This window comes from Suncus etruscus, chromosome 6 (genome assembly GCF_024139225.1).
Source record: "Suncus etruscus isolate mSunEtr1 chromosome 6, mSunEtr1.pri.cur, whole genome shotgun sequence".
NCBI lineage: Eukaryota > Metazoa > Chordata > Mammalia > Eulipotyphla > Soricidae > Suncus > Suncus etruscus.
This window is the reverse complement of record NC_064853.1, coordinates 13,047,768-13,068,949: the sequence shown is the minus strand read 5'-3', so window position 1 is coordinate 13,068,949 and position 21,182 is coordinate 13,047,768. Positions and strand designations below refer to the sequence as shown.

Here is a 21,182-nt window from a genome sequence, read left to right as displayed (position 1 = left end):
TTGGTTTTTGGGCCACACCCAGAGATGCTCAGGGGTCACTCCTGACTCTGCACTCAAATATGGCCCCTTGCAGACTGGAGGGAAGGGACCATATGGATGCTGAGAATCAAACTGGGTCTCTCCCGGATCAGCCACATGCAAAGCAAATGCCCTGCCCCTGTACTATCTCTTCAGCCTCTTTGTTTTAGTTTTTATTGGCCACATCCAGCAATGCTCAGCGGTTACTCTTGGCTCTGCACTCAGGAATTCTCCTGGTGGAGCTCCAGGGACTATATGGGATTCCTGAGATCTAACCAGGGTTGGTCGAATACAAGGCAAGTGCCTTACCTGCTTGGGCCCCTCTACTTAATTTATTTTGTGCAATGCATGTAAACTAAAGCATCTAGGAAATTATCGGTTTGCTTTGTTTTGTTTTGTTTTTGTTAGTTGATCAAAATAATAACCGCAAGAGAGAGCCATGAGGCTTAAGCAAATTTTGTACACGTTCCTTCATTTTCGGTTGACTTGGTGATGAGAGACTGTCAAATGGCTTTTGAATAGCTTCTCATTAGTCATTTAACATCCTAATGGGGGAAAATTGGGTACTTTTAAAGGAAGATTTTTACCTGTATTCATTGGAAATTATGAGAATGCAGGCTACCTCTGCAATCTAATTTCAGGGGGAAAATGAACATTGCATTTTTTTTTTTTTTTGCAAACTTGGGAGTTTTTGTAAGGTGTGAAACTTCTCCAAATTGGACTTCTCTGTAAAGAAAAAAGAAAGCAAGAGTACAGACAAGAGAAACAAGACCAGTAGACAGACAGTCTTGAGGGGTGTTCTGCAAGAAAGGAACCTGACCCCCAACGCTCCTTGAGGCCTTCTCATCAAGTCTCCTCTGAGCTTTCTTGGCTCAGAAGTCTGAACGGAAACAGGGGGTGGGGCTAGAAAACGGAAAGGAAGCGGGGTTCACCGGCTAGTCTCCCCTCCCCTGCAGCCAGCCAGAGTGGTATGGTCCTTTTTCCAGGTCCCAGGCTAAAATGATGTCAGATCAAAAATTTGCACCTGATCCAACCTGACCCTTATTGGAGAAGTCCCCAACACCCCTCTCCACCCCCAACCTCGGGGTGCCCCCGACAAGTGACTGACTGAACCAGCCACACTTTCAGGGTGCCACAACTGCCTCCTAGCATTCCCACGGTGACTTCTCGAACCTTCCAGCTGCGAGCCAGCCCCGTCCGCCCGTCCATCTGTCCGTCTGTCCGTCTGGTCTGTCCTTCTGGCGCAAAGTGCTTTCTCCCCCCCAAAAAAGCCCACGGTGGTGGCAGTTCTGTCTGCTCGCTTTGCTCGCTCTATTCTTCCAGGAGGCTCGCACTGGTTTGTTTGGCACAAGACAGGGCCTCGATCTCTCGCCTTCTCCTTCTGGTTCTTGGTGCCAAGGCTTCCCTCCAGCATGCAATGTATGCATAGGGGGGAGCCGGGGAAGCCGAATCGTCCAGCAAAGCAAAATCTGGGCGAAGTTGGACGAGCTGGGCGTGCCCGGCTCCTACCCGGAGACCCCTCCCCGTCTCGGGAGCTGGCAGGCCCGGCCCCCTTTCTTCTTTGGACCTTCGGCAGCACGACCAGACACCCCCGATCGCTCCTGGGCCTCCTGGCAAGCCCGCCCCACCCCTCCTGGCATCTCCCGGTCCGCTTTCAAGGGGGACCCCTCCACCCGCTGGACCTCCCCGCGGGCCAGCGGCGCTTGGAGCGGCCCTAGCTGCGCGCCGGGGCGACGCGGCGACACCTCTCGGGCTGCTGCTTCCTTCCGGGCACTCCCCTTGCTAGAGGGTGGCTGTGCCCGGCGGGCACCCCAAGACGTTCCCCCTTCCTCCCTGCCACCCTCCCGCCGGGCGGGCGCCCCACTTCAGCGCTCGGCCCCAGGGCGGTGGCCTCGCCGCGCCCCGCAAATAAAAGAAAAAAGCTGCTCCCCGGCTAGCCTGCGTCATGTCGGGCACTTGATGGATTTTATATATTTTTTTTATTTTCTTGGCTTTTGGCCTTTTTCTACCCCGGAGATCCCCAATCTGCCCCCCTTTGCATCTGCCACCTGCCTCCTGGGGTCTCTCCCAGGTTGATTTGAAATTTTTAATATTTTTAATATAATATTCTTCTTGCTGCCCTTATTTATTTTGCTCATGAGTCTCCTAGGGAGCTATCGGAAAAAAGCCAGCAACGATGGTTATGAATCCTTGCAGCTGGTGGACAGTAACGGGGACTTAAGTGCGGGGGGCGGCTGCAAGCCACGAGGCCCCGTTGGGAGTCCCGCCCGGCAGCCGCAGGAGCGCGCCAGCACCATGGACAGCTCAGGTAGCACCGGGCTCGCCTGGTCCTCCTTCCAATCCTCCAGTCCCAGCCGGGTCCGGGATTGGGAGTCCTGCAAAGGCATCGCCTACACCCCCAAGGGTCGGTCGGGTCGCGTCTCTCACGTCGCCAGTCTACGCTAAGAGGGGTGGGGGGGATGAAGGGCCTGTGACCGTGTTGAGCTCCTCTTAATCTGGCCAAGCTTCTGCAAGCATGCATGCGCACGCACGCACAGGGCACTGGAAGGGAGGGCAAGAGGGAAGGAGGGCAGGGAGAGGCCTCTGCTGGTTCTATCCTAAGCTGAAAGCAGGGGAGAGGTAGAGGAGCAAGTGAAGATTGCTTTGGCATTAGTCCCTGGACGGTATTTTATCCCCACTTTTGTGCTCCATACGCCCCAGCTTCACATGCCCTTCTCTGCCTCTTCTCAACTCTGCTGCCCGCTAGGGTGATTGCACTTAGCTTTCTTTTTTTCCTTGCACGATTTTCCACCTGGTTACTAGGGTTCTGTTCTCCGGCTGCGATGATTTATAGCTTTTATGATCTGCTGCTGGCTTTGATCTTGGGGATCAATTTACATAAAGTAGGTTTGCTGTTTCCCAAACCTGTCAGTGAAAATGGATATGCCTCTAAACTTTTTTTTTTTAAATCTGGACTTGCAACTTTATTGTTAATGAAGCATTTTTTTTTTTTCTTTTAGCAAGTTGAGCTTCTCTCTGGAGGATGCTCTTTTAGCAGTTTCCAAAGACAAAAAGCCATTTTTTAAAGATCCATGTTGGGTTAGGAGGAGTTGTATTGCAGTTTGCTCGCCTTTGGAAGATACCACGATATCACAGAATTATTTACATAGAGATAATTTGTAATCCAAGTGCAGGGACCATTATTCGTTGGTAACTTGGATATTGGAAGAGCTGCGATTCCAAAATATCCAGGTTGACTTATTTGGGAGTGAATGAAGTCAAACTGAAGTTACTTTTACAATATTTTAAATACTTTTAATACTTTGCAAGTGTAGAGACTAAATTATTCGCATCACTTTGTGGGATTGATTGTTTTGCTTTTGTCTTAAAGTCGCACCCGTTGATGCTCTGGGGTTACTCCTGGTCCTTCCTTCAAGAATTATTCCTGGTGGTGGTGCTCAGAAGACCATAGGGAATGCTGGGAATTGAACCCCAATCGTCCACATTCAAGGCAAACACCCTACCTGTTGTACTATGACTTCGGCCCACTTTGTGGGACTTTTTTGCTTCATTGTATCTGTAGATGAAATATTGTCCAAGTATGCTGGGCTGAAAGTGATTATTTTGGGTGTTTGGGCCACAACTGATGGTGCTCAGGGGTTACTCCTGGCTTTGTGCTCCTGGCAGCCTCAGGGTACCATATGTGTTGCCGGGATCGAACCCATGTCCATCCTGGGTCAGCCGCATGCTAAGCAAATGCCCTACCAATGTGTTATCTCTCCATCCCCTGGAAGTGAATTTTATTTATGAGAGTTCATATTGAAGTAATAAATAAGGTCTTCATGAGATGCCCTCAATGGATCATCTTAATGATGATCCAAACAGAAAATACATTGGTATCCAAAAGGCTATTGTTTTGGAGGGATCTAACCTTGATGTTTTGTATTTTGGATTTATGTATTTTCAACTTTGACCTACATCAAACACTTAATAAAAACCATCTTGGGGGAATTGTGATTTTTTTAAAAATATTTTTAAGATCTTTGAACTCCAACCCATCCCTTTTTTGTTTAGTTTTGTTTGCTTTTGGGCCGGGGTTACTCCTAGCTCTGTGTTAAGAAATTATTCCTGGCAGGCTTGGGGGACCAATGGGATGTCAGGTGAGCTTCGTGCAAGACAAACATCCTTCCTGCTGTGCCATCACTTTGGCCCCCAAATTATATCATTCTAATCCTTTTGGAAACAGTGGGCATTAAAAAAAAAAGTGGAAATGAGCATCTAAGAGTCCCATTTTTTTTTTCTTTTTTTTGGGGGGGGGCACACCCATTTGATGCTCAGGGGTTACTTCTGGCTAAGCACTCAGAAATTGTTTCTGGCTTGGGGGGACCATCTGGGACGCCGGGGGATGGAACCATGGTCCTTCCTTGGCTAGCGCTTGCAAGGCAGACACCTTACCTCTAGCGCCACCTCACCGGCCCCAGAGTCCCACTTTTTGAGAAATAAAATATAAAATCATGTGTTTTCATAGTTATTTTTTATTTTAAGAATTGGTATTTATTTCAAAAGCATGTTTCAGGCTAGAATACTTTAGCATACATTTTCAAAAACATGGTTATATGACTTGGGACAAAATAAGGCCCAGAGGTGCAAAAAGTACTCTGCTAGGAAGAGGGACATTATTGACATAGACGGTGACAGTAATTGGAACACAGAAGAACCTATGTAAGGTCCTGGGTCTTCCAGAATTCTTTCTTCTAGTAGGTGTAGAGAGAGAAAAAATATTTCCTCAAAAGTGTTATATTGGGTCAACATTTTAACTGAATACTGCTGTCTCAAAAGTGTTCTTGCCAGGAAGTTGATTCTTGAAGTTGATCAAACCTATGATCCCACCCACTTCCTTCTGGTTAAAGGAATGCTATGACTTTGTTCCTGCAGGATTGTGTAGCTTCTGCCTGTGTTTTGATGTATTTTAGTAATTGAAAATGCTGCTGGTTTGCTTTGAAGTGAGGGATTAGACCTTGAGAGCGTGCTTTCTTTTTAGTGGATAGAAAGTTTCATTTACTAAATAACTGCATCTGTTTGTGTCTAATTATAGTTCTTCAATGCACTTTAAAAAGTAGCCTTTTACATTGTAAATATGTCCATTTGTTTAAGATATTTAATTAAACCCATGGATCATTTCTAAAGCAGCAGTAATCTACCCATTTATTCCATTGATTGGACTGTGACATGGTACTTCATGGGGCTTTGGCATAAATAGAAATGCTGAAGAGCGAGAAAAATATATATGTTTTGAGAAGGTAACACTTTGTCTTAATGATACCTTCTACTCTTGGAGCTGGTTATAATGGATAGAACGAACAGTCTCTTATCTCACTTTGTTTTTGCAGAATTCTATTGCGGAGAGTAAATAGCTTGGATCTGTGTCTGGACACTTGGAATGAAACCTCTTGTCTCTTGCTAGGTGGAAAACCTAGAAAAATGTCAAGTTTGCTCCTATTTAGCCAAGGAGAATCCTAATAGCTGTTCTGACTTAAAGCACTCATAAAACTTTAGTTCGAGGCAGAACAAAGTGTGAGAGAACGTTTGTAATTGTTCTTAACTTTTCTGTCTGCTCTTCCATTTGCTAGCTTAGGAAGCCTTCTGAGAGACGCTGGGAGATTTGCTGGTGGCATAGGAGATAGAGACCACCTTTTATGAATGTCCTGATTTCCGGGTTTAAGCTGTACTCATTGAGCCTAATTTGTCTTTCTTTCTAGGCATAGTAACAGTTGAACTAGAAGCAACATGAGCCATGCTGATTTTTCCTTCTGTTTCTAAAGGAACCACATATGCTTAGGGAAAAGTAATGATCTTTCAAGTCAGCAGACTCTCAAGTGGTGGATCCCAGAGCAGCCCCCCTGGATGCTGTGTCTTATTTATGTCACGACCTGCCCTGGCTGGCTTCACTGTGTTTTACTCTCTAGGAAAGATGGTCATGCAAAGGCCATTCTCTTGTGTCCCAGAGGATGTGTTAGCTGCCCCAATTCATTAGCTCAGAAATTTTTCGATTCTCCTGTGTGCTTTTCACCTTTCAGGGAAAGTAGAAGCCACGGTGATAGAATTTCCAGTCTAGTGTCTACTAATTGTTCTAGGCTTTGGTTGCTATGTTCATAATGTCAATCAGGAGACAGTTGGACAATGAAAATCTCTTTCCAGATTTGAATACATCTAAAAGTATAAGGAGATGGGAGAATGCTAAGTTTCCTGTTTCGTATGAATCTGAATGAGAACAAATATATCTTGTACAAATACTCTTGGCAAGTGGTATTTAATCATAGCATCCACATTTCTTACTAGACCTTCACATTAGGAAGTGTTTTGGGGAGATATCATTGAAATATAATAAATATGTATATATTAATATTCTATTTATTTATTTATGTTTTGGAGTCACATCTGGTGGTGCTCAGGGGTTATTTCTGGCTTTGTGCTCAGAAATCACTCCTGGTGGGCTCACGGGACTATATGGGATGCCAGGGATTAAATTCAGGTTGGCTACATGCAAGGCAAACACCTTCCCCACTGTACTATCGTTCCGTTTTAGTTTTTGAGCCACACCCAGTGGCACACAGGGGTTACTCCTGGCTCTACACTCAGAAATTGCACTTGGCAGACCGGGGAACCATATGGGATGCCAGGGATCAAACATGTGTTGGTCCTGGGTCAGCCACATATAAGGCAGACCCAGTGGGCTATTGCTCTGGCCCCATGTAGTAATATTCTTTTACTTAGGAATTCCTATTCATTTAAGAGTCTTGCAGGTTGATGACAGATATTATTATTTTTGTTTGTTTTGTTTTGTTTTGGGACCACCTCTGGGTGGGCTCAGGGCTGCCTTCTGAGTCTGCATTCAGGGATCACTCCTGGAGGGTTCTGGGAACTATATGGGGTATTAGGAATCAAACTAAGGTTGGCAGCATGCAAAGCAAGCACCTTAATCCCTATACTAACTGTTCACCCATGATTATTGACCTTATTACCTCAAATAGGTAGCCAATACTAGAATGTTTCTGAGTATCATTTCAGGATATCATTTCTAATGGTTGGGGACTCCAGGTTTGGTAGCTATGGATCAGGCCTTTGAGACATACCTCACAGCCTGCCATGTACGCTTTCTGTGAGGGCCCCATGCCTTCTGAGATGGGGGTGCTTTGTTCTGCTCTCACTGACACAAAGGTTTTTTGCCTTTCTTGAGGGGAAATCAGCTTTTTTGCTTTTTATACATACACAGTAGATCAAGGTGTTAACCTTTTGAAAGTCAGAGAATAGATCCTCTCTCTCCTGAGCCCAGTTCTCATCATCTTTAGACTAATCAAACCTCAATTAAATAAAAAGTAAAGGGGCCAGAGTGGTAGGGCATTTGCCTTGCATGTGGCTAACCTAGGACAGATGCAGGTTTGATCCCGGCATCCCATATGGTCCTCTGAACCAGGGGCAACTTCTGAGCTCAGAGCCAGGAAAACCCCTGGGTACCATCAGGTGTGGGCCTCCCCTCAAAAAGTGAAGATTTTTTTGTTTATTTATTTTGAGGGAAGGATTATGGGCCACACCCAAACACACATATGTAACAAGAATTGCAATAAAATACAATCAATTGGGGCCGGAGAGATAGCATGGAGGTAAGGTGTTTGCCTTTCATGCAGGAGGTCATCGGTTCGAATCCCGGCGCCCCATATGGTCCCCTGTGCCTGCCAGGAGCAATTTCTGAGCATGGAGCCAGGAAAAACCCCTGAGCACTGCCGAGTGTGACCCAAAAACCACAAAAAAAAAATACAATCAATTGTATTCATGTATATGTACATTATTCAAGAAAGCTTAGTAATTATATTACTTAATGATTCTAAATCCTGCCTTGAGTTCTGTAATGTATATATACAAAAAATAATTTTACTAGATACCTCAAAAAGATTATTATTTTAATTTGTTTCATTTGCAGGAAGTGGGTTCAGGAACTTCTTCCAGTTTAGTGCTCAGGAGTCACTCCAGTAAGTACTGGACACAGAACCTGGGCCTCCCTCAGGCAAATATGCATTCAGTCCTTTGACCATCTCCCTTGCTCCATTCACAAAACTTCCAGAGTAGATAATAGTTCTTTCCTCTTCTAGTGGAACAAACCAGGCAATAGAGAAGTTGAGCACATCACCTGAGTTTACCCAGGCTTTCTTCACTCTCCAGTGAATAAGATGCTCTGAGCAAAGTCTGTAAAACTTTAAAACCTGAAAGAACTGAGCAGTAAATGTGTTTGGCTCCCTGGGACCAGGAAAACTCAGTTCAGAGAACTGAAGAACATAGTTATTGTTCATTTGGAGCCTCATGAAACCAAGCAAGTATCTTCTTTCTTTGTCTAGGATCACATCCGGCAGTGCTGGGGGTGATACCCCAGTGTGGTGTTTGGAGACCAGGCTGTGCTGGGGATTGATCCCACAGCTCCTAGATGTGCTCATGTACTCAGCCCTTTGAATCTTCTCCCTAGTGCCAGAGGCCTGACTTGAAGCCATTGAGAGAGCAGGAAGTGAAGGAGCCAGAGCAAGAACAGTATTGGCGAAAGCTGGTTACATCCTGCTGTGACACTGTGGATGATGTTATGGGTGGAGATTTAGAAAACTCTGCAGTCATCTCCTGCAGTCATATTGACTGTCTGCCCCATGAAGGATCTTTCCCCATCTTCTCTTCCTCTGTCTCTGTGGTTGTAATGACCAGGAATTACTCACATTTTTTGTAATGCTTGCCAGCCTGGCACCCATTCAAAGCTGGGGTCACATGTACTGAACTCTGGTGCTCAAGCACATCCTGGTTTAGTGCTTGTCAAGGACTGGCACTGGGACTTAGAACATTGAGGTCACAATACTCATATGCCTTTAATTGCTAGGTTTGCACAGAATGGGCATTGTGCCAGGGATTGCCTACTTGGGGCCCCAAAGCAGTAGAACTGACAGCATCTTTTTTTGATACCTATAATGGTGTTGGAGTAACCGGTTTTCATTCTATTCAGGATAATCTTTCTTTCTTTGCCCTTGGACAAGAATTTTTTTGCAAGGACTAGAAATACCTTTGGATTGCTCCCTTACGCTCCTTGTTCTCAGGTCTCAGGGAGTTTTTTTTTGGTTTTGTTTCCACAACTGAAATGTCTGCCTTCTGGCATATTTACCTGCTGGCAGACAGCTTGTGGTAGAAATTCCTAAACCTGTTTTATCTCCCTAACCATGTGTGGATTATTTCCTGTGTCAGTGTTTGCTCCTAGGCCTGGGATTGGGGCGTGAGGCTTTCACTTTATGATGGCACTGGGGATTGAATTTGTAGCTTCCTTCATGCCAGAAGGTGCTCTTTACCACTGAGCCCTCTCCTCAACTTATGCATTCTTCTTCTTCTTCTTCTTCTTCTTCTTCTTCTTCTTCTTCTTCTTCTTCTTCTTCTTCTTCTTCTTCTTCTTCTTCTTCTTCTTCTTCTTCTTCTTCTTCTTCTTCTTCTTCTTCTTCTTCTTCTTCTTCCTTCTTTCGTCTTCTTTTCTTCTTCTTTCTTCTTCTTTTCTTCTTCTTCTTCCTTCTTTCGTCTTTTCTTCTTCTTTTCTTCTTTTCTTCTTCTCTCCCTCCTCCTCTTCCACTTCCTCCTCTTCCTCCTACTCCTCCTCCTTCTCCTCCTCCTCTTTTTCTCCTCTTGTTATCCTCCTCCTCCTCTTCTTTCTTTCTTTCTTTCTTTCTTTCTTTCTTTCTTTCTTTCTTTCTTTCTTTCTTTCTTTCTTTCTTTCTTTCTTTCTTTCTTTCTTTCTTTCTTTCTTTCTTTCTTTCCTTCCTTCTTTCTTCTTCTTCTTCTTCTTCTTCTTCTTCTTCTTCTTCTTCTTCTTCTTCTTCTTCTTCTTCTTCTTCTCCTCCTCCTCCTCCTTCTCCTTCCTTTCTTCTTCTTTTTTTGTTTCTTTGGGCCACACCCAGTGATTCTCAGGGTGTTACTCCTGGCTATGCACTCAGAAATCGCTCCTGACTTGGGAAACTATACGGGACATCAGGGAATCAAATCATGTCCTAGGTCAGCCACGTGCAAGACAAATGCCCTACTGCTGTGCTACCTCTCCGGGCCCTGGACTTAAGCACTCTTACATGGGTAACAAAAGCACATGGTACTCTCTCTTTGTCCACTACCTGACACTTTCCTCTTATCTCCTCTGTCTTTCCAACTCAAACTAGCATTTTCCTTTCCATAGCCACTCTTCCAAGTTGCCTCCATGTCATTCTTCAGGACTCAGCTTCATTATCCTCAAATCCTCTAGGTGGGTCGAGATGACCATACTCCCTGTTCCCCTAATGCTCCTGTCTGTCCTGTCATAGTGCCTGGCAGAGAGTGCCTAATGTGGTAGCACCCAGCCAATGTCTCTCTCAAGGCCAGAAGGAAATGTCGTAGCATGGCTGTGCCTCAGTCACTTTTGTGTTCTAGTGACTGTTTGGCATATTAGGAGCCCGATAAAGACGGATTGAGCGAGTGAAGGCATGAATGGGTTTTGCATTTTCAAAAAGGGCATTTATAATGAAATATGCCCATCCAAACCTAAAAATAAACACAGAGCTAGATTTCTGTATGGAATGAGGCCAGACTCAAAAGAAATGAAACTGTTGGCAGAAAGCTAGACCGGTTCAATAATTTGCATCTTCCTAGGCAAGGACACTGGAGGGGAGAGAAGGATAATGAACACTGAGCCCTGGACCCTGGAGAGTTCTGGAATGTGGTAGGTTAAAGCCATAATTAGCTTACATACAAAAAGGCGGTGATTTCTCAACCCAAAAACCATGATCCACCATATGATTAATCTTCAAGACAACTTTTTTACGGATGAAAGGAAAAAATAAAGATAGTAAAATGTTTTGATTTTTTTAAACAGTGAACAGTAGGTGGCTTTTTTTTTCTATTGATCTGTGTTTCTTCATCAATATTGTAAGATTTGGATTTTAACCACCTTTAAGTTTAATAGTAAAAACTCTTTGTATCATCTGTTTTTTTTTTTTCAGTACTGCTTTGTTGTTTTGGCTCTATACTCAGGGATCACTCATGGTGGGACTTGGGGGAACCAGATGGAGTGCCAGGGATTGAACATGGGTCAACTGTAGGCAAAACAGGCACCCTACCTTCGTACTATAGCTTCAGCTTCTTTTTCTATCATTTCCCCCTCCCCCTGGTGTTTGGGCCACACCTGGCAATGCTCAAGTGTTACTCCTGGCTCTGTACTTAGAAATTACTCCTGGTTGGGTCTGGAGGACCACTGGGGTGTTGGGGAGAGAACCTTGCTTAGCTTCATACAAAGCAAGTTCCCTACCCACTGTACTATCTCTCTGGCCCCTCTTTGTACCTTTATTGACTTGCAAGATTGTACCCTTTATTAGTTGTTGGTAAAATGTATAACTCAGGGAAAAAAACAATCATAGTAAACACCTTTGGAAATTCACTTGGAGATTTTGGACAGAGCAGGATTTGGTGTGACCAATACATCATCTTTTTTCAGTCCAAGGAATGAAAAGCTTTCATGGCAGGTGCCAAGAGCTTTGGCAACTTCTGCTCCTTTGAATTGTTCTGCTTGACATACCGTGGGCCATTATTTACATCCACAGTGGCCTTTTTTTTCATTTCCATAATGCATCAGGGCAGGATTTACAAAGGCCCAGGAAGTAGAAATGAGCAGTGCTCACAGGACTGGTCACCCTACCAAGGCCACATGTGGGAGGCTGCCACCACTGCAATGCAGGGCTTGCAGTCTCAGGGCACGATTTTGGGCACATCACAGCTTTGTACTTGGGGCTTATGCTATAAACTATTTCTGAGTTTAGTAATGGGATGCTGTGAAAGACACATGTTTTAAGACTAAGGTGTGGGGCTGGAGAGATAGCATGGAGGTAAAGCGTTTGCCTTGCATGCAGAAGGTCGGTGGTTCAAATCCTGGCATCCCATATGGTCCATCGAGCCTGCCAGGAGCAATTTCTGAGCATAGAGCCAGGAGTGACCCCTGAGCGCTGCCGGGTGTGACTCAAAAACCAAAAAAAAAATGACTAAGGTGGTCCAGCACCCCTTGTATCTATAAAGTCCTGAGTTTAATTCCCAGCACCATAACACAAACAAACAAAAAAGAATGAAATTGGGTCTGGAGTGGGTAGGGCATTTGCCTTGCATGCAGCTGATCTGAGTTCGATCCCTGGCATCCCATATACAGGAGGTTGTGAGCAGCTGAGTGGGAGAGGCAGGGGAGAATCATGGAAGAAATGTGGTTCTCAGGGTACCTGTCATTTTTAGATCCACAAAAATGCTTTCAGTTTGCTCTCTTTTCAAAAATCAGTCTAGGGAGAGATACTACTGGGCAAAAGCACTTGCCAGGCACATTCAGCTGAGCCTGGTTCAATCCCTGGCTCTATCTGGACCCCTGAACCCAGCTGGGATTGATCATGGAGCGGCAAGCATCAGGCATACTAGGCGTGGTTCCCAAAATGAACCAAACAATTAAACCTAAAACAACCCACCCTGCTAACAGGGCCAGGGATGTGGTCTAACTGGAGAGCATGGGGTTTGCCTTTGGGAGGTTCTGGCACTGTTGGATTCCTGTCATAATGGTAGAAACCCCAAGCTGGTCCTCAAAAACACAGCTAATTATTACTATTACTAATTTACTATTGGTAAATTTACTAATAGTAATACGGCATATTAGTAAAGACTTCATCATTATAATGATGCAGTAAAAATATGTAGGCTAAGGGGCCGGAGTGGTGGTGCAAGCCGTAATGTGTATGCCTTGCATGCTCTAGCCTAGGACGGAGTGTGGTTCGATTACCCCCACCCTCCCATCCCCTAGGTCAGGAGTGATTTCTGAGCATCACTGGATGTGGCCCAAAAACCAAAAATAAAATAAAATAAATATGTAGGCTTTGTAAAAAGGAGGATCGGGCACCCAGAGATAGAGGGGCCTGGGGCTCACCAAAGTTCTTGTGGAGCTTGAGGGAGGGTTGAGAGACGAGAACCCCTGGTGCAATGCAGCTGCGGGTCAGGTGGTCCCAACTGTGTCCGGGAGTTCCCTACCAACATAGATGTAGGAGCCCCTGGGGTTTCTGGTTTAGTGAGGGACTGTAGCAGGAAACTGTAAGTAATGGAGCATGGGGGTTTGAGAAATGAGGGCAGAGTCAGAGCAAAGCTGGTGCCTCCTCCTTAGGGGCTAGAGCAATAGCACAGTGGTAGGGCATTAGCCTTGCATGTGGCCAACCCAGGACTGACCTGGGTTTGATCCCTGACATCTCATATGGTCCTCTGAGCCTGCCAGGAGCAATTTCTGAGTGCAGAGCCAGGAGTAACCCCTGAGTGCCGCCAGGTGTGGCCTCCCCAAAGTGCTGCTGGCCCCAAGAGGCAGCTCAGAAAAGCAGTGCAGGAAGGACTGTGGTAGGCTTTGGGCTGGAGGGTTTGAGCCCCAGGCTCAGCAGGTCCCATGGGCCTCAGCATCTGGGTTTGGCCAGAGAGGTGGCAAAGGTGCCCTGCTGTTTTTTTTGAGGGGGGGCTGAGTGCTCTGCAGACAGCCTGTGGGGGGCTCACTCCACTGCCACCCCCAAAACTCTGGCTCTGGCTTTAGTGCTTCCTCTCACCTCCACCCCCAAGTTAGTTTGCTTGCCTGTCTTCAGGCTTGCATGGGGAGGAATAAGGTAACCAGGGGAGACATTAGAAACCTTCTTTCCTCCCTGGGTTGAGGCCAGGGCTGAGGCCGCCAGCCACAGCGGGTAGAGAGTTGCCAGCCCGCCCTGGCGCCCCTTCTCCCTGCAGGGGCCTGGGCCCTGGTCCTCGCTGGCGGATGGAGGCGTTTGTCAGACAGCAGACAAGGTGGTTCTGGAGAGGCAGTTATTCATCGTCTCCATGGAAACTAGCTGAGCCTGAAGAACACCCTGACCCCCAGAACTCTCCTGCCTGGTGCTGATGTTTTGTCGCAGAAGCTTTGGAGCCAGCATCCTGGTGTTGGGAGGCGGGGAGTGTCCCCCAGTGCTCTCAAGCCTCCTGTTTTCTCTTGTTTCTCTCTCCTCTTTGGCCCTCCTGCGGCTCCACTGTTGCCTCCTCTTTCCCTTTCCTGTTTGGGCCTCCTCCCTGGCTCCCCATTAGTGAGTCATCCTGTTGGAGAACCTTGGCACCCCATGCCATAGGGCTGTGGGTTTGGGGGTGTGTGAGCATCTGAGCCTGTGACTTAGATCCCACTGGGCGGCCTGTGGGTCACTTAGGTGTGAAGCTTGGTGTCACTTTCCAATTTGGGTAATTGCACTTCCCCTACCTAAGATTTCACTCGCTGCTGTATCAATTAGCCAAGTGCTCTGCGTGTGGAAAGGGAGAAGTTCCAGCAGTCTCCTGCCTTGAGGGAACCGATGTCAGGATTTGCCTGAGGAATGCACAACTGGGGAGCAAAACTTTTAGCTCTGGGGTATCATTCCTGGCTCTTCTCTTTAGGAAAGCTCATCATTCCTTCCATCCCAATCACTAAACCCTAGGTAAATACGTCTATTGTCAATGGTTTCAGGCATTGTTTATATGAATTTGTTTTAGGGTCACATCTAACGGATGTTTAGGGACGACTTCTGGTTCTTGGCTCAGGAATTACTTCTGGTGGTGCTTGGGTGACTATATGGGATGCTGGAGATTTTGTACCTAGGTCATCTGTGTGCAAGAAAATCGCCCCTGCCAACTGTACTATTACTCTGACCCCATTATGTGTCATTAAAAGAAATTTTTTTTTACTGGGGCTGGAGAGATAGCACAGCAGTAGGGCATTTGCCTTGCATGCAGCCAGACCCATTCCAGGCATCCCATATGGTTCCCCAGCCTGCCAGGGGGGTGATTTTTGAGTGCACAACCACCAGGTGTGATCCAAAAACCAATCAATTAAGTTTAAAAATTAAAAAAAATTTTTTTAACTTACCATCAGTTTACAAGACTATAGGTTTTAGCAGTTCAAATTCATACCACTTTTAAATACACTGAATTAGTCCCTCAGCCTCCTCCCCCTCCCCACATAGTAATCAGTCTCTTTTTACCACTGCTAAACAAATCCCTTTTGGGATTTTGTGTTTTGAGCCACAGCTGGCTGTGTTCAGGTCTTGCTCTTGGCTTTGTTCTCAGAGATCTCTCTTATCACTGTTCAAGGAACTAGGAACTAGGTGGAACTAGGGTTCACATCAAGGTTGGCTGCATGCCAGGCAAATGCCTTATCCCTTGGGTCACCTCTCTAGCCACTCCAGTTCTTGGGCACCACTACACGGCGGGAATGAGGAGAATCACGAGTCTGAAAGATGCTCTGGCTTTGCATTCACAGGCTGTGACCTTGGACAGGTCAACTGCATGAGAAAATGAATCTCTGGTTCTGCCTGTTTCCAGGGCCACAAGAAATGTGGTTGAAAGCACTCGCCAGGGGATGATGCTTCGGTCGGTCATTTGTTTCACAAGTGTTTCCTGACTGCCAGCACTTTTCTCAGTACCAGGGACACAGGCAGAGACCATGCCCAGTACTTATATTGTAGGACAGAAAAGCATAACTCAGGGTAAAGGCTTATGAGCTCTGAGCTTGCAGGAGGGCAGAGGGAACTGTGAGTTGTTGGTGCTGAGAAGGGTGTGACCCCCCCCCCAAAATAAAAATAATTATAAAATAAGGGTAGGGGCTGGAGTGATAGCACAGTTGTAAGGTGTTTGCCTTGCACATGGCTGACCCAGGATGGACCTGGGTTTGATCCAATCCTCGGCATCCCATATGGTTCCCTGAGCCAGCCAGGAATGATTTCTGAGCACAGAGCCAGGAGTAACCCTAGAGCAGCACCAGGTGTGGCCCCCAAATAAAACAAAACAAAAAGTTTACTGCTTAACACACAGTAAGAAAAGAAAAAAAATGAAAGCTGGGTACGGGTATATCAGTTCTAGGTACAAATGAAGGCCTAAGAAGAGGGAGACCCCTTTGCAGAAAGGAGTGTATCTCACTGGTATGAACAGGACTGGACCAGGCAGGGGAGAGTGAGAACAGATGAAGAGTTGGATGCTTTGAAAGAGACAATTTTGGCTGTTGTGTCCATCTTGGATATGAGGAATTCGCAGCTATTCTCAATTCTAGACAGGATTTCTGTATCATAGATGAGATCAGTGCCTATACAGTACAACATGAATTGCCAGGTTACTTTATTTTTAAAAGAACTTTATTCAAATATACTAATACTTTCACACTATCATGCTATTGGCAAGATTTTTCTTTTTGTATTCTATTGGAGTTTGTTCTGAATATTGCCAGTGACACAGGGGACATTAAGAAGATGCCTTAGGACCAGAGCCATAGTCCAAGCAGGTAGGGTGCTTCTGACCTGGGTTTGATTTCCCCAATATCCATGTGGTCCCCCACACCACAAGTGATTCCTAAGCCCAGTAAGTCAGTACTTACCCCTGAGCACCACTGAGTGTGGGTCAAAAATCAACCAACCAACCAAAACAAACAATCCCCCCAAAATAAAATTTACAAAAAGGAGATGCTTTAAGGGGTAGAATATAGGCATGTAATTATGGTAGCTTTGATCCTGGTTTGAATCACAAAGCTTAACATGTAATGTGTTGAGCAAAGCCCAGGATTACTTTTTGAGCACAGAGCCAGGAATAGCCCCTGAGCACCACTGGATGTGACCCCAAACTCAAAAGGGATGGTATTTTAGGGCTGGAGAGCTAGTTAAGGAAGATGAGATGTTTACATTGCATGCAGCTGGCCCCAGTTCTATCCCCTGTGCACATAGGTCCCCTGAACACAGAGCCAAGTATAGCCCCTGAACATCGCCAACTCTGGCCCCTGACGAAAAGCAAACATGAATGAAGATGTCACGGAGGTGCGTAATGTTAGCCTCAGCAGGCAGCAATGCAGCCCTGTGTTGGGGTCTTCTGTCACAGTGGGTGACAGATTTGTGAAAGGAAGCAGAGATCTGGGCACACCATGGCCAAGATGCATTAGTTGTTCTAGAAAGAGATGAACTGGAGGGATGAGTACAGGACAAACTGGACCCTCACTGCTGGGGAAATTACGTGGGTCACCTCAAAAAGCACAACAGCCTTTCTCTTTCTGAATCCGTCTTAAAATCCAGCCTTTGAAATGCCTAATGTGCAGGGGCCTCTCTTTGTCTCTGAGTGCCAGGAGAGAAAGTCTCCATTATGCCTCTCGCTGGCACACACAGCCTGGGCAGCTTTCACACACTGTCTTGTTTTGTGAGCATTTGCTGTGAGAATAGAAGGTTGTTCTATATGTTGCTTTGTTTGGAAGCCATCGCCCTGAGAGCTGGGTTTCTTGTCTCTCAGAAATCAAAGCGACAAAACAAAGCAGTACCCCCCCCATTTTATTTTTGTTTTGTTTATTGCATTGACACATGTTCATGAAAAGATGATTTAAAATAATACTGATTGTGGTACAAAAAGGAAATTAAAAATCCATTTTTCCCCAAAAGCTTTTGATCTTTTCCTCAGGATAGAATTAATAGCAATGTTTTCTTTTCCTTTCTTTTCTTTTCTTTTCTTTTCTTTTCTTTTCTTTTCTTTTCTTTTCTTTTCTTTTCTTTTCTTTTCTTTTCCTTTCCTTTCCCCTTTCTCTTCTTCCCTTCCCTCCCCTCCCCTCTTTTCCTTTCCTCCTTTCCTCTCCCTTCCCCTCTCTTTCTCTCTCCTTCCCTTCCCTTCCTTTTCCTTTCTTTCCCTTCCCTTCCTTCTCCCTACCTTCCTCCTCTCACCCCTCTGCCTACCCATCTCTCCCTTTCCATCTCTTCCTTTCTCCCCTCCCTCCCTTCACCCCTCACCACTTCTCTCCTCCTCCCCTTTCTTTTCCTTCCCTCTCTTCCCTTCCCTTTCTCTTCTTTTCTCTTGGTTTTGGGCTACACCTGGCAATACTCAGGGGTTATTCCTGGCTCTGCACTCAGGAATCACTTCTGGTGGGTTTGGGATTGAACGTGGGTTGTCTGCAAACAAGGCAAGTACCTTACCCTCGGCTCTTGTACAGACACACAGAATTGTCTGAGTGTATATACTCAGTGTAGCCACATAGACACCTGCAAATATTCATATATTCTCACATGCATGTCAATTCCTATATATATTTCTATATATGCTTGTGTATTCCTATATACGCTTGTGTATTCCTATATACGCTTTTGTATATTGCAATCCTTGTGATTTAGGTGTGACTATTGTGATTTCCACTTAACATTAGAGGTTGGATCACTTTCTATCTAGTATATAGAGATGTACTTTACTTAGTTGCTATAATGGCTTCTTTGAAATTAATTGTCCCCAATTACTCTCTTAATAGACAGTAAATATCTTGGCACATGATCTTTTTCTATTGTCAATGTGATACACCCCTAGGATACATTTTTGGATGTGTGTAACTGAATAGCTATGCTTCATTGCATGCTATTAGATCATGCCTGGTTGCTCTCAGACCCTTGATTCTGCTGTTTCTACTGACAGTCCAGGAAGTTACTGTGTTCCCACATCCTTGTCAACACTGAGTGTGGTTATCTAGGTTATTTTTCGGCAATCTCGGACATGCATAATGGTGATCATGTTTTGCTAGGGAACGTATAAAGTTGCCTTCTGCTTGAGTTACATTGTTGTCGGAATGGTTTTAATGACTTTAAACATGGGTTACACATGCTTAGGGGAAAACAATTTAGAAACTGAAGAAAAAACACAAAGAAATCAAAAGAACAGATCTTTCTTTTGTCTTTTACCTAGGAATAAATTTTTCTCTGACCTCTTTGACTTTTGATTGATTGTAGCTATCCATGTTCTTAGGGTCCATGGCAACAGAACTTCAGTGGAGCCAATAGAATTGTAGCTCGTGGTGGCTTCACATTCCAATTTTGACTCTATGACTGGCTTTGTGACTTTGGGCAAGTTATTTTACCTGCCTGAGCCCTTTATCTTCAATACATAATGCCTTTATCATCAGATTGTTAGAGAAATCAAATGGGAGACGGCATCGAAAAATCACCAGGGCTGGTCCGATGGCAGTGGTTTATCAGAACTTATTAACGTATCACAAAAGTTGGTGTATAACACCCCCACTGCTCAATTTGGCTTAAAAGAAAAAAGGAAAAAAGAAAAATCCCCAGTGGCCTAGCATAGATACTTGTATGAAGAGGTTGAAGTATAATAAGGTCATGTTAGCAATATTTTATTATCCTGACACTTCCTCGAGGTAGACTCTTCTACTCATCATTTTATAAGTCTGTAAGCATTCTCTTAGTTAGATTCCTTCTGGGTTTGTCTCTTGGCTTTAAGACAGTTTGTGGGCACGATCTAATCCTAATAAATGTGTAGGATGTTGCTTGTCAGAACTCTCTATTGACACAAACTGGCTGCATTTTAGGCTGTTCAGGAAAGTCTGTTTAAGAATTTTGAGAGTGCAGGAAGAAACTCAGGAGCTTGCCAAAGAGGAAAGGAAGCAAGCTAGCATTTCTGTTTTGGGCATGATTAGGTCTGCAGTGAAAAAAAAAAGGTCCCTGGTTTCAAGAAAGTGCTCTGTTTCTGAGGGGAGTGGTGAGGAAAGGCCCAAGAGATATGATAGTTCTGTTTGACCAGGACAATTACCTCAAGACAACTGAAATCCTAAAAGTTCTAGTTCATATCTCATTTTTCACAGATTCTAGGATAGACTTTGTCCATTCTAAAGTTTATTCATTCACCAAACTCTTTGAAGTAACTCTCAATCCAAATCCACTGCTCTGAGGTAAGGATGACAAAACATTAAATGCCATTGTTCCTGCTTGCATCTGGACCCAGGAGACAGCCTTGTAGTTAAGAATTCAGGTCTGGGTTCATGTTTCCTATCTCTGCTACTGATATCACTGGCTAGTTGGGCTTTCCTTTTAGCATGTTAGACAGCCTCAACTCAGAGTTGCTGGAACCACTGTGGAAACACAAGGCTTTTTAGTACAGAGTTTAATTTCAGTGAAAGTTTTTCATGTTTTGTTTTGTTTTTGCTTTGGGGGCCACTTCTGGCGGTATTCACAGTTTACTCCTTCCCAGCTCTGCACTTAGGGTTCACTCTTGGCAGTGGGTGATTCAAGGACCAGATGGGGTGCCAGAGTTTGAACCCAGGTTGGCCGCATTCAAGGAATCTTGGAGGCTAATGGGTGACCTAGATTTAAGACTTTCAAATGTGATGGAGACTAGAGTACTTTTCTCAATACATGTTATCTCAGATCCTCAGGATAGGAAATAGACAATACCAGAGCAAGTGTGATGAAAGAGATGGAGGATCAAGCCCTGCTTTCTGGGGGACCCCTCACTTCTTTCCCCTGCATAAAGAATTAATTTTTAGACTGAACTACAGAGTCCTGGAGCAAGTACTTTTGACCATCATCAATCTCAGGCAGTCGCCTCATTTTGAGACAAAGGAAACTGAGTTCTGAAGAGGCAACTGATTAAAAGGGGAGCATGGCTAGCACCTGAAAACTTGGGGTAGACGCATGACAAGCACAGAGGTGATTTGGTACCTGGGAGTTCAGAGAAAACAGAGACCTTCTTCATCAGGTTATCTTTGGGGTCATACTAAGGAATATACGTAGGGTTGGAGAAGTAAAGTTGGAGAGAAGCTTTTGTGGCTAATGGAAAGGAAAACACTTTGGGATATTTTCCAGGGTTTTGTTATTAGTCTTGGTTGCAAATTTTCAAAGTCCATATCAGAGCACCTCAAAGGACAACATTGAAAGGACTTGTTGTAAAATCACAGGCTCACTTCCGGAATCTGAGTCAGAGTGTGGGGCTGCCACCCCCATTATCAAACCTCCATGTTCCTATCCTATGCTTGAGCTCTAGCCTGACTCCCAAGAGTACATCTCGATAATGTAAACCACCAACCCATTGGGAATTCTCTGTCTCTAAACTCTCCACCTTCCCTTTCAAAAGGGCAAAACACACTCATAATTGGTTTCAATTGCCAAATGCTTACATAGTCAATAGTTCCTTTAAGGACACTGCTAGCACTTCTCCATGCAGTTGTGCCTAGTGTGAGGCAAAAGTATAGATGAGAGGTGAGTTGCTGGAGTCAGGGTTCTTTGGCGAGATACTGGAGCTGGCTCTGATGTGTAGATGAGCTTTTCTCAGGGGTGAAGTGAGGCAAGGCAGGTACCATCCCAGCC

The 21,182-nt window shown here is 45.1% G+C and overlaps 1 protein-coding gene across 4 annotated transcripts in view; it reads left to right on the top strand.

Annotated features, from left to right (window-relative positions):
- The window catches only part of DNAJC6 (DnaJ heat shock protein family (Hsp40) member C6), a 155,206-nt gene that overhangs the window by 55,060 nt on the left and 78,964 nt on the right, over window positions 1-21,182 (top strand). The window contains exon 1 of one of the 4 annotated variants that reach the window (XM_049774391.1): window positions 2,154-2,326. The exons of the other annotated variants lie outside the window; for them this stretch is intronic. Coding sequence (XP_049630348.1) covers window positions 2,155-2,326 — 172 coding nt within the window. The 5' untranslated portion in view covers window position 2,154. Of the gene's footprint in view, window positions 1-2,153; window positions 2,327-21,182 lie in introns of those variants that run through there. 4 annotated transcript variants of the gene reach the window in all.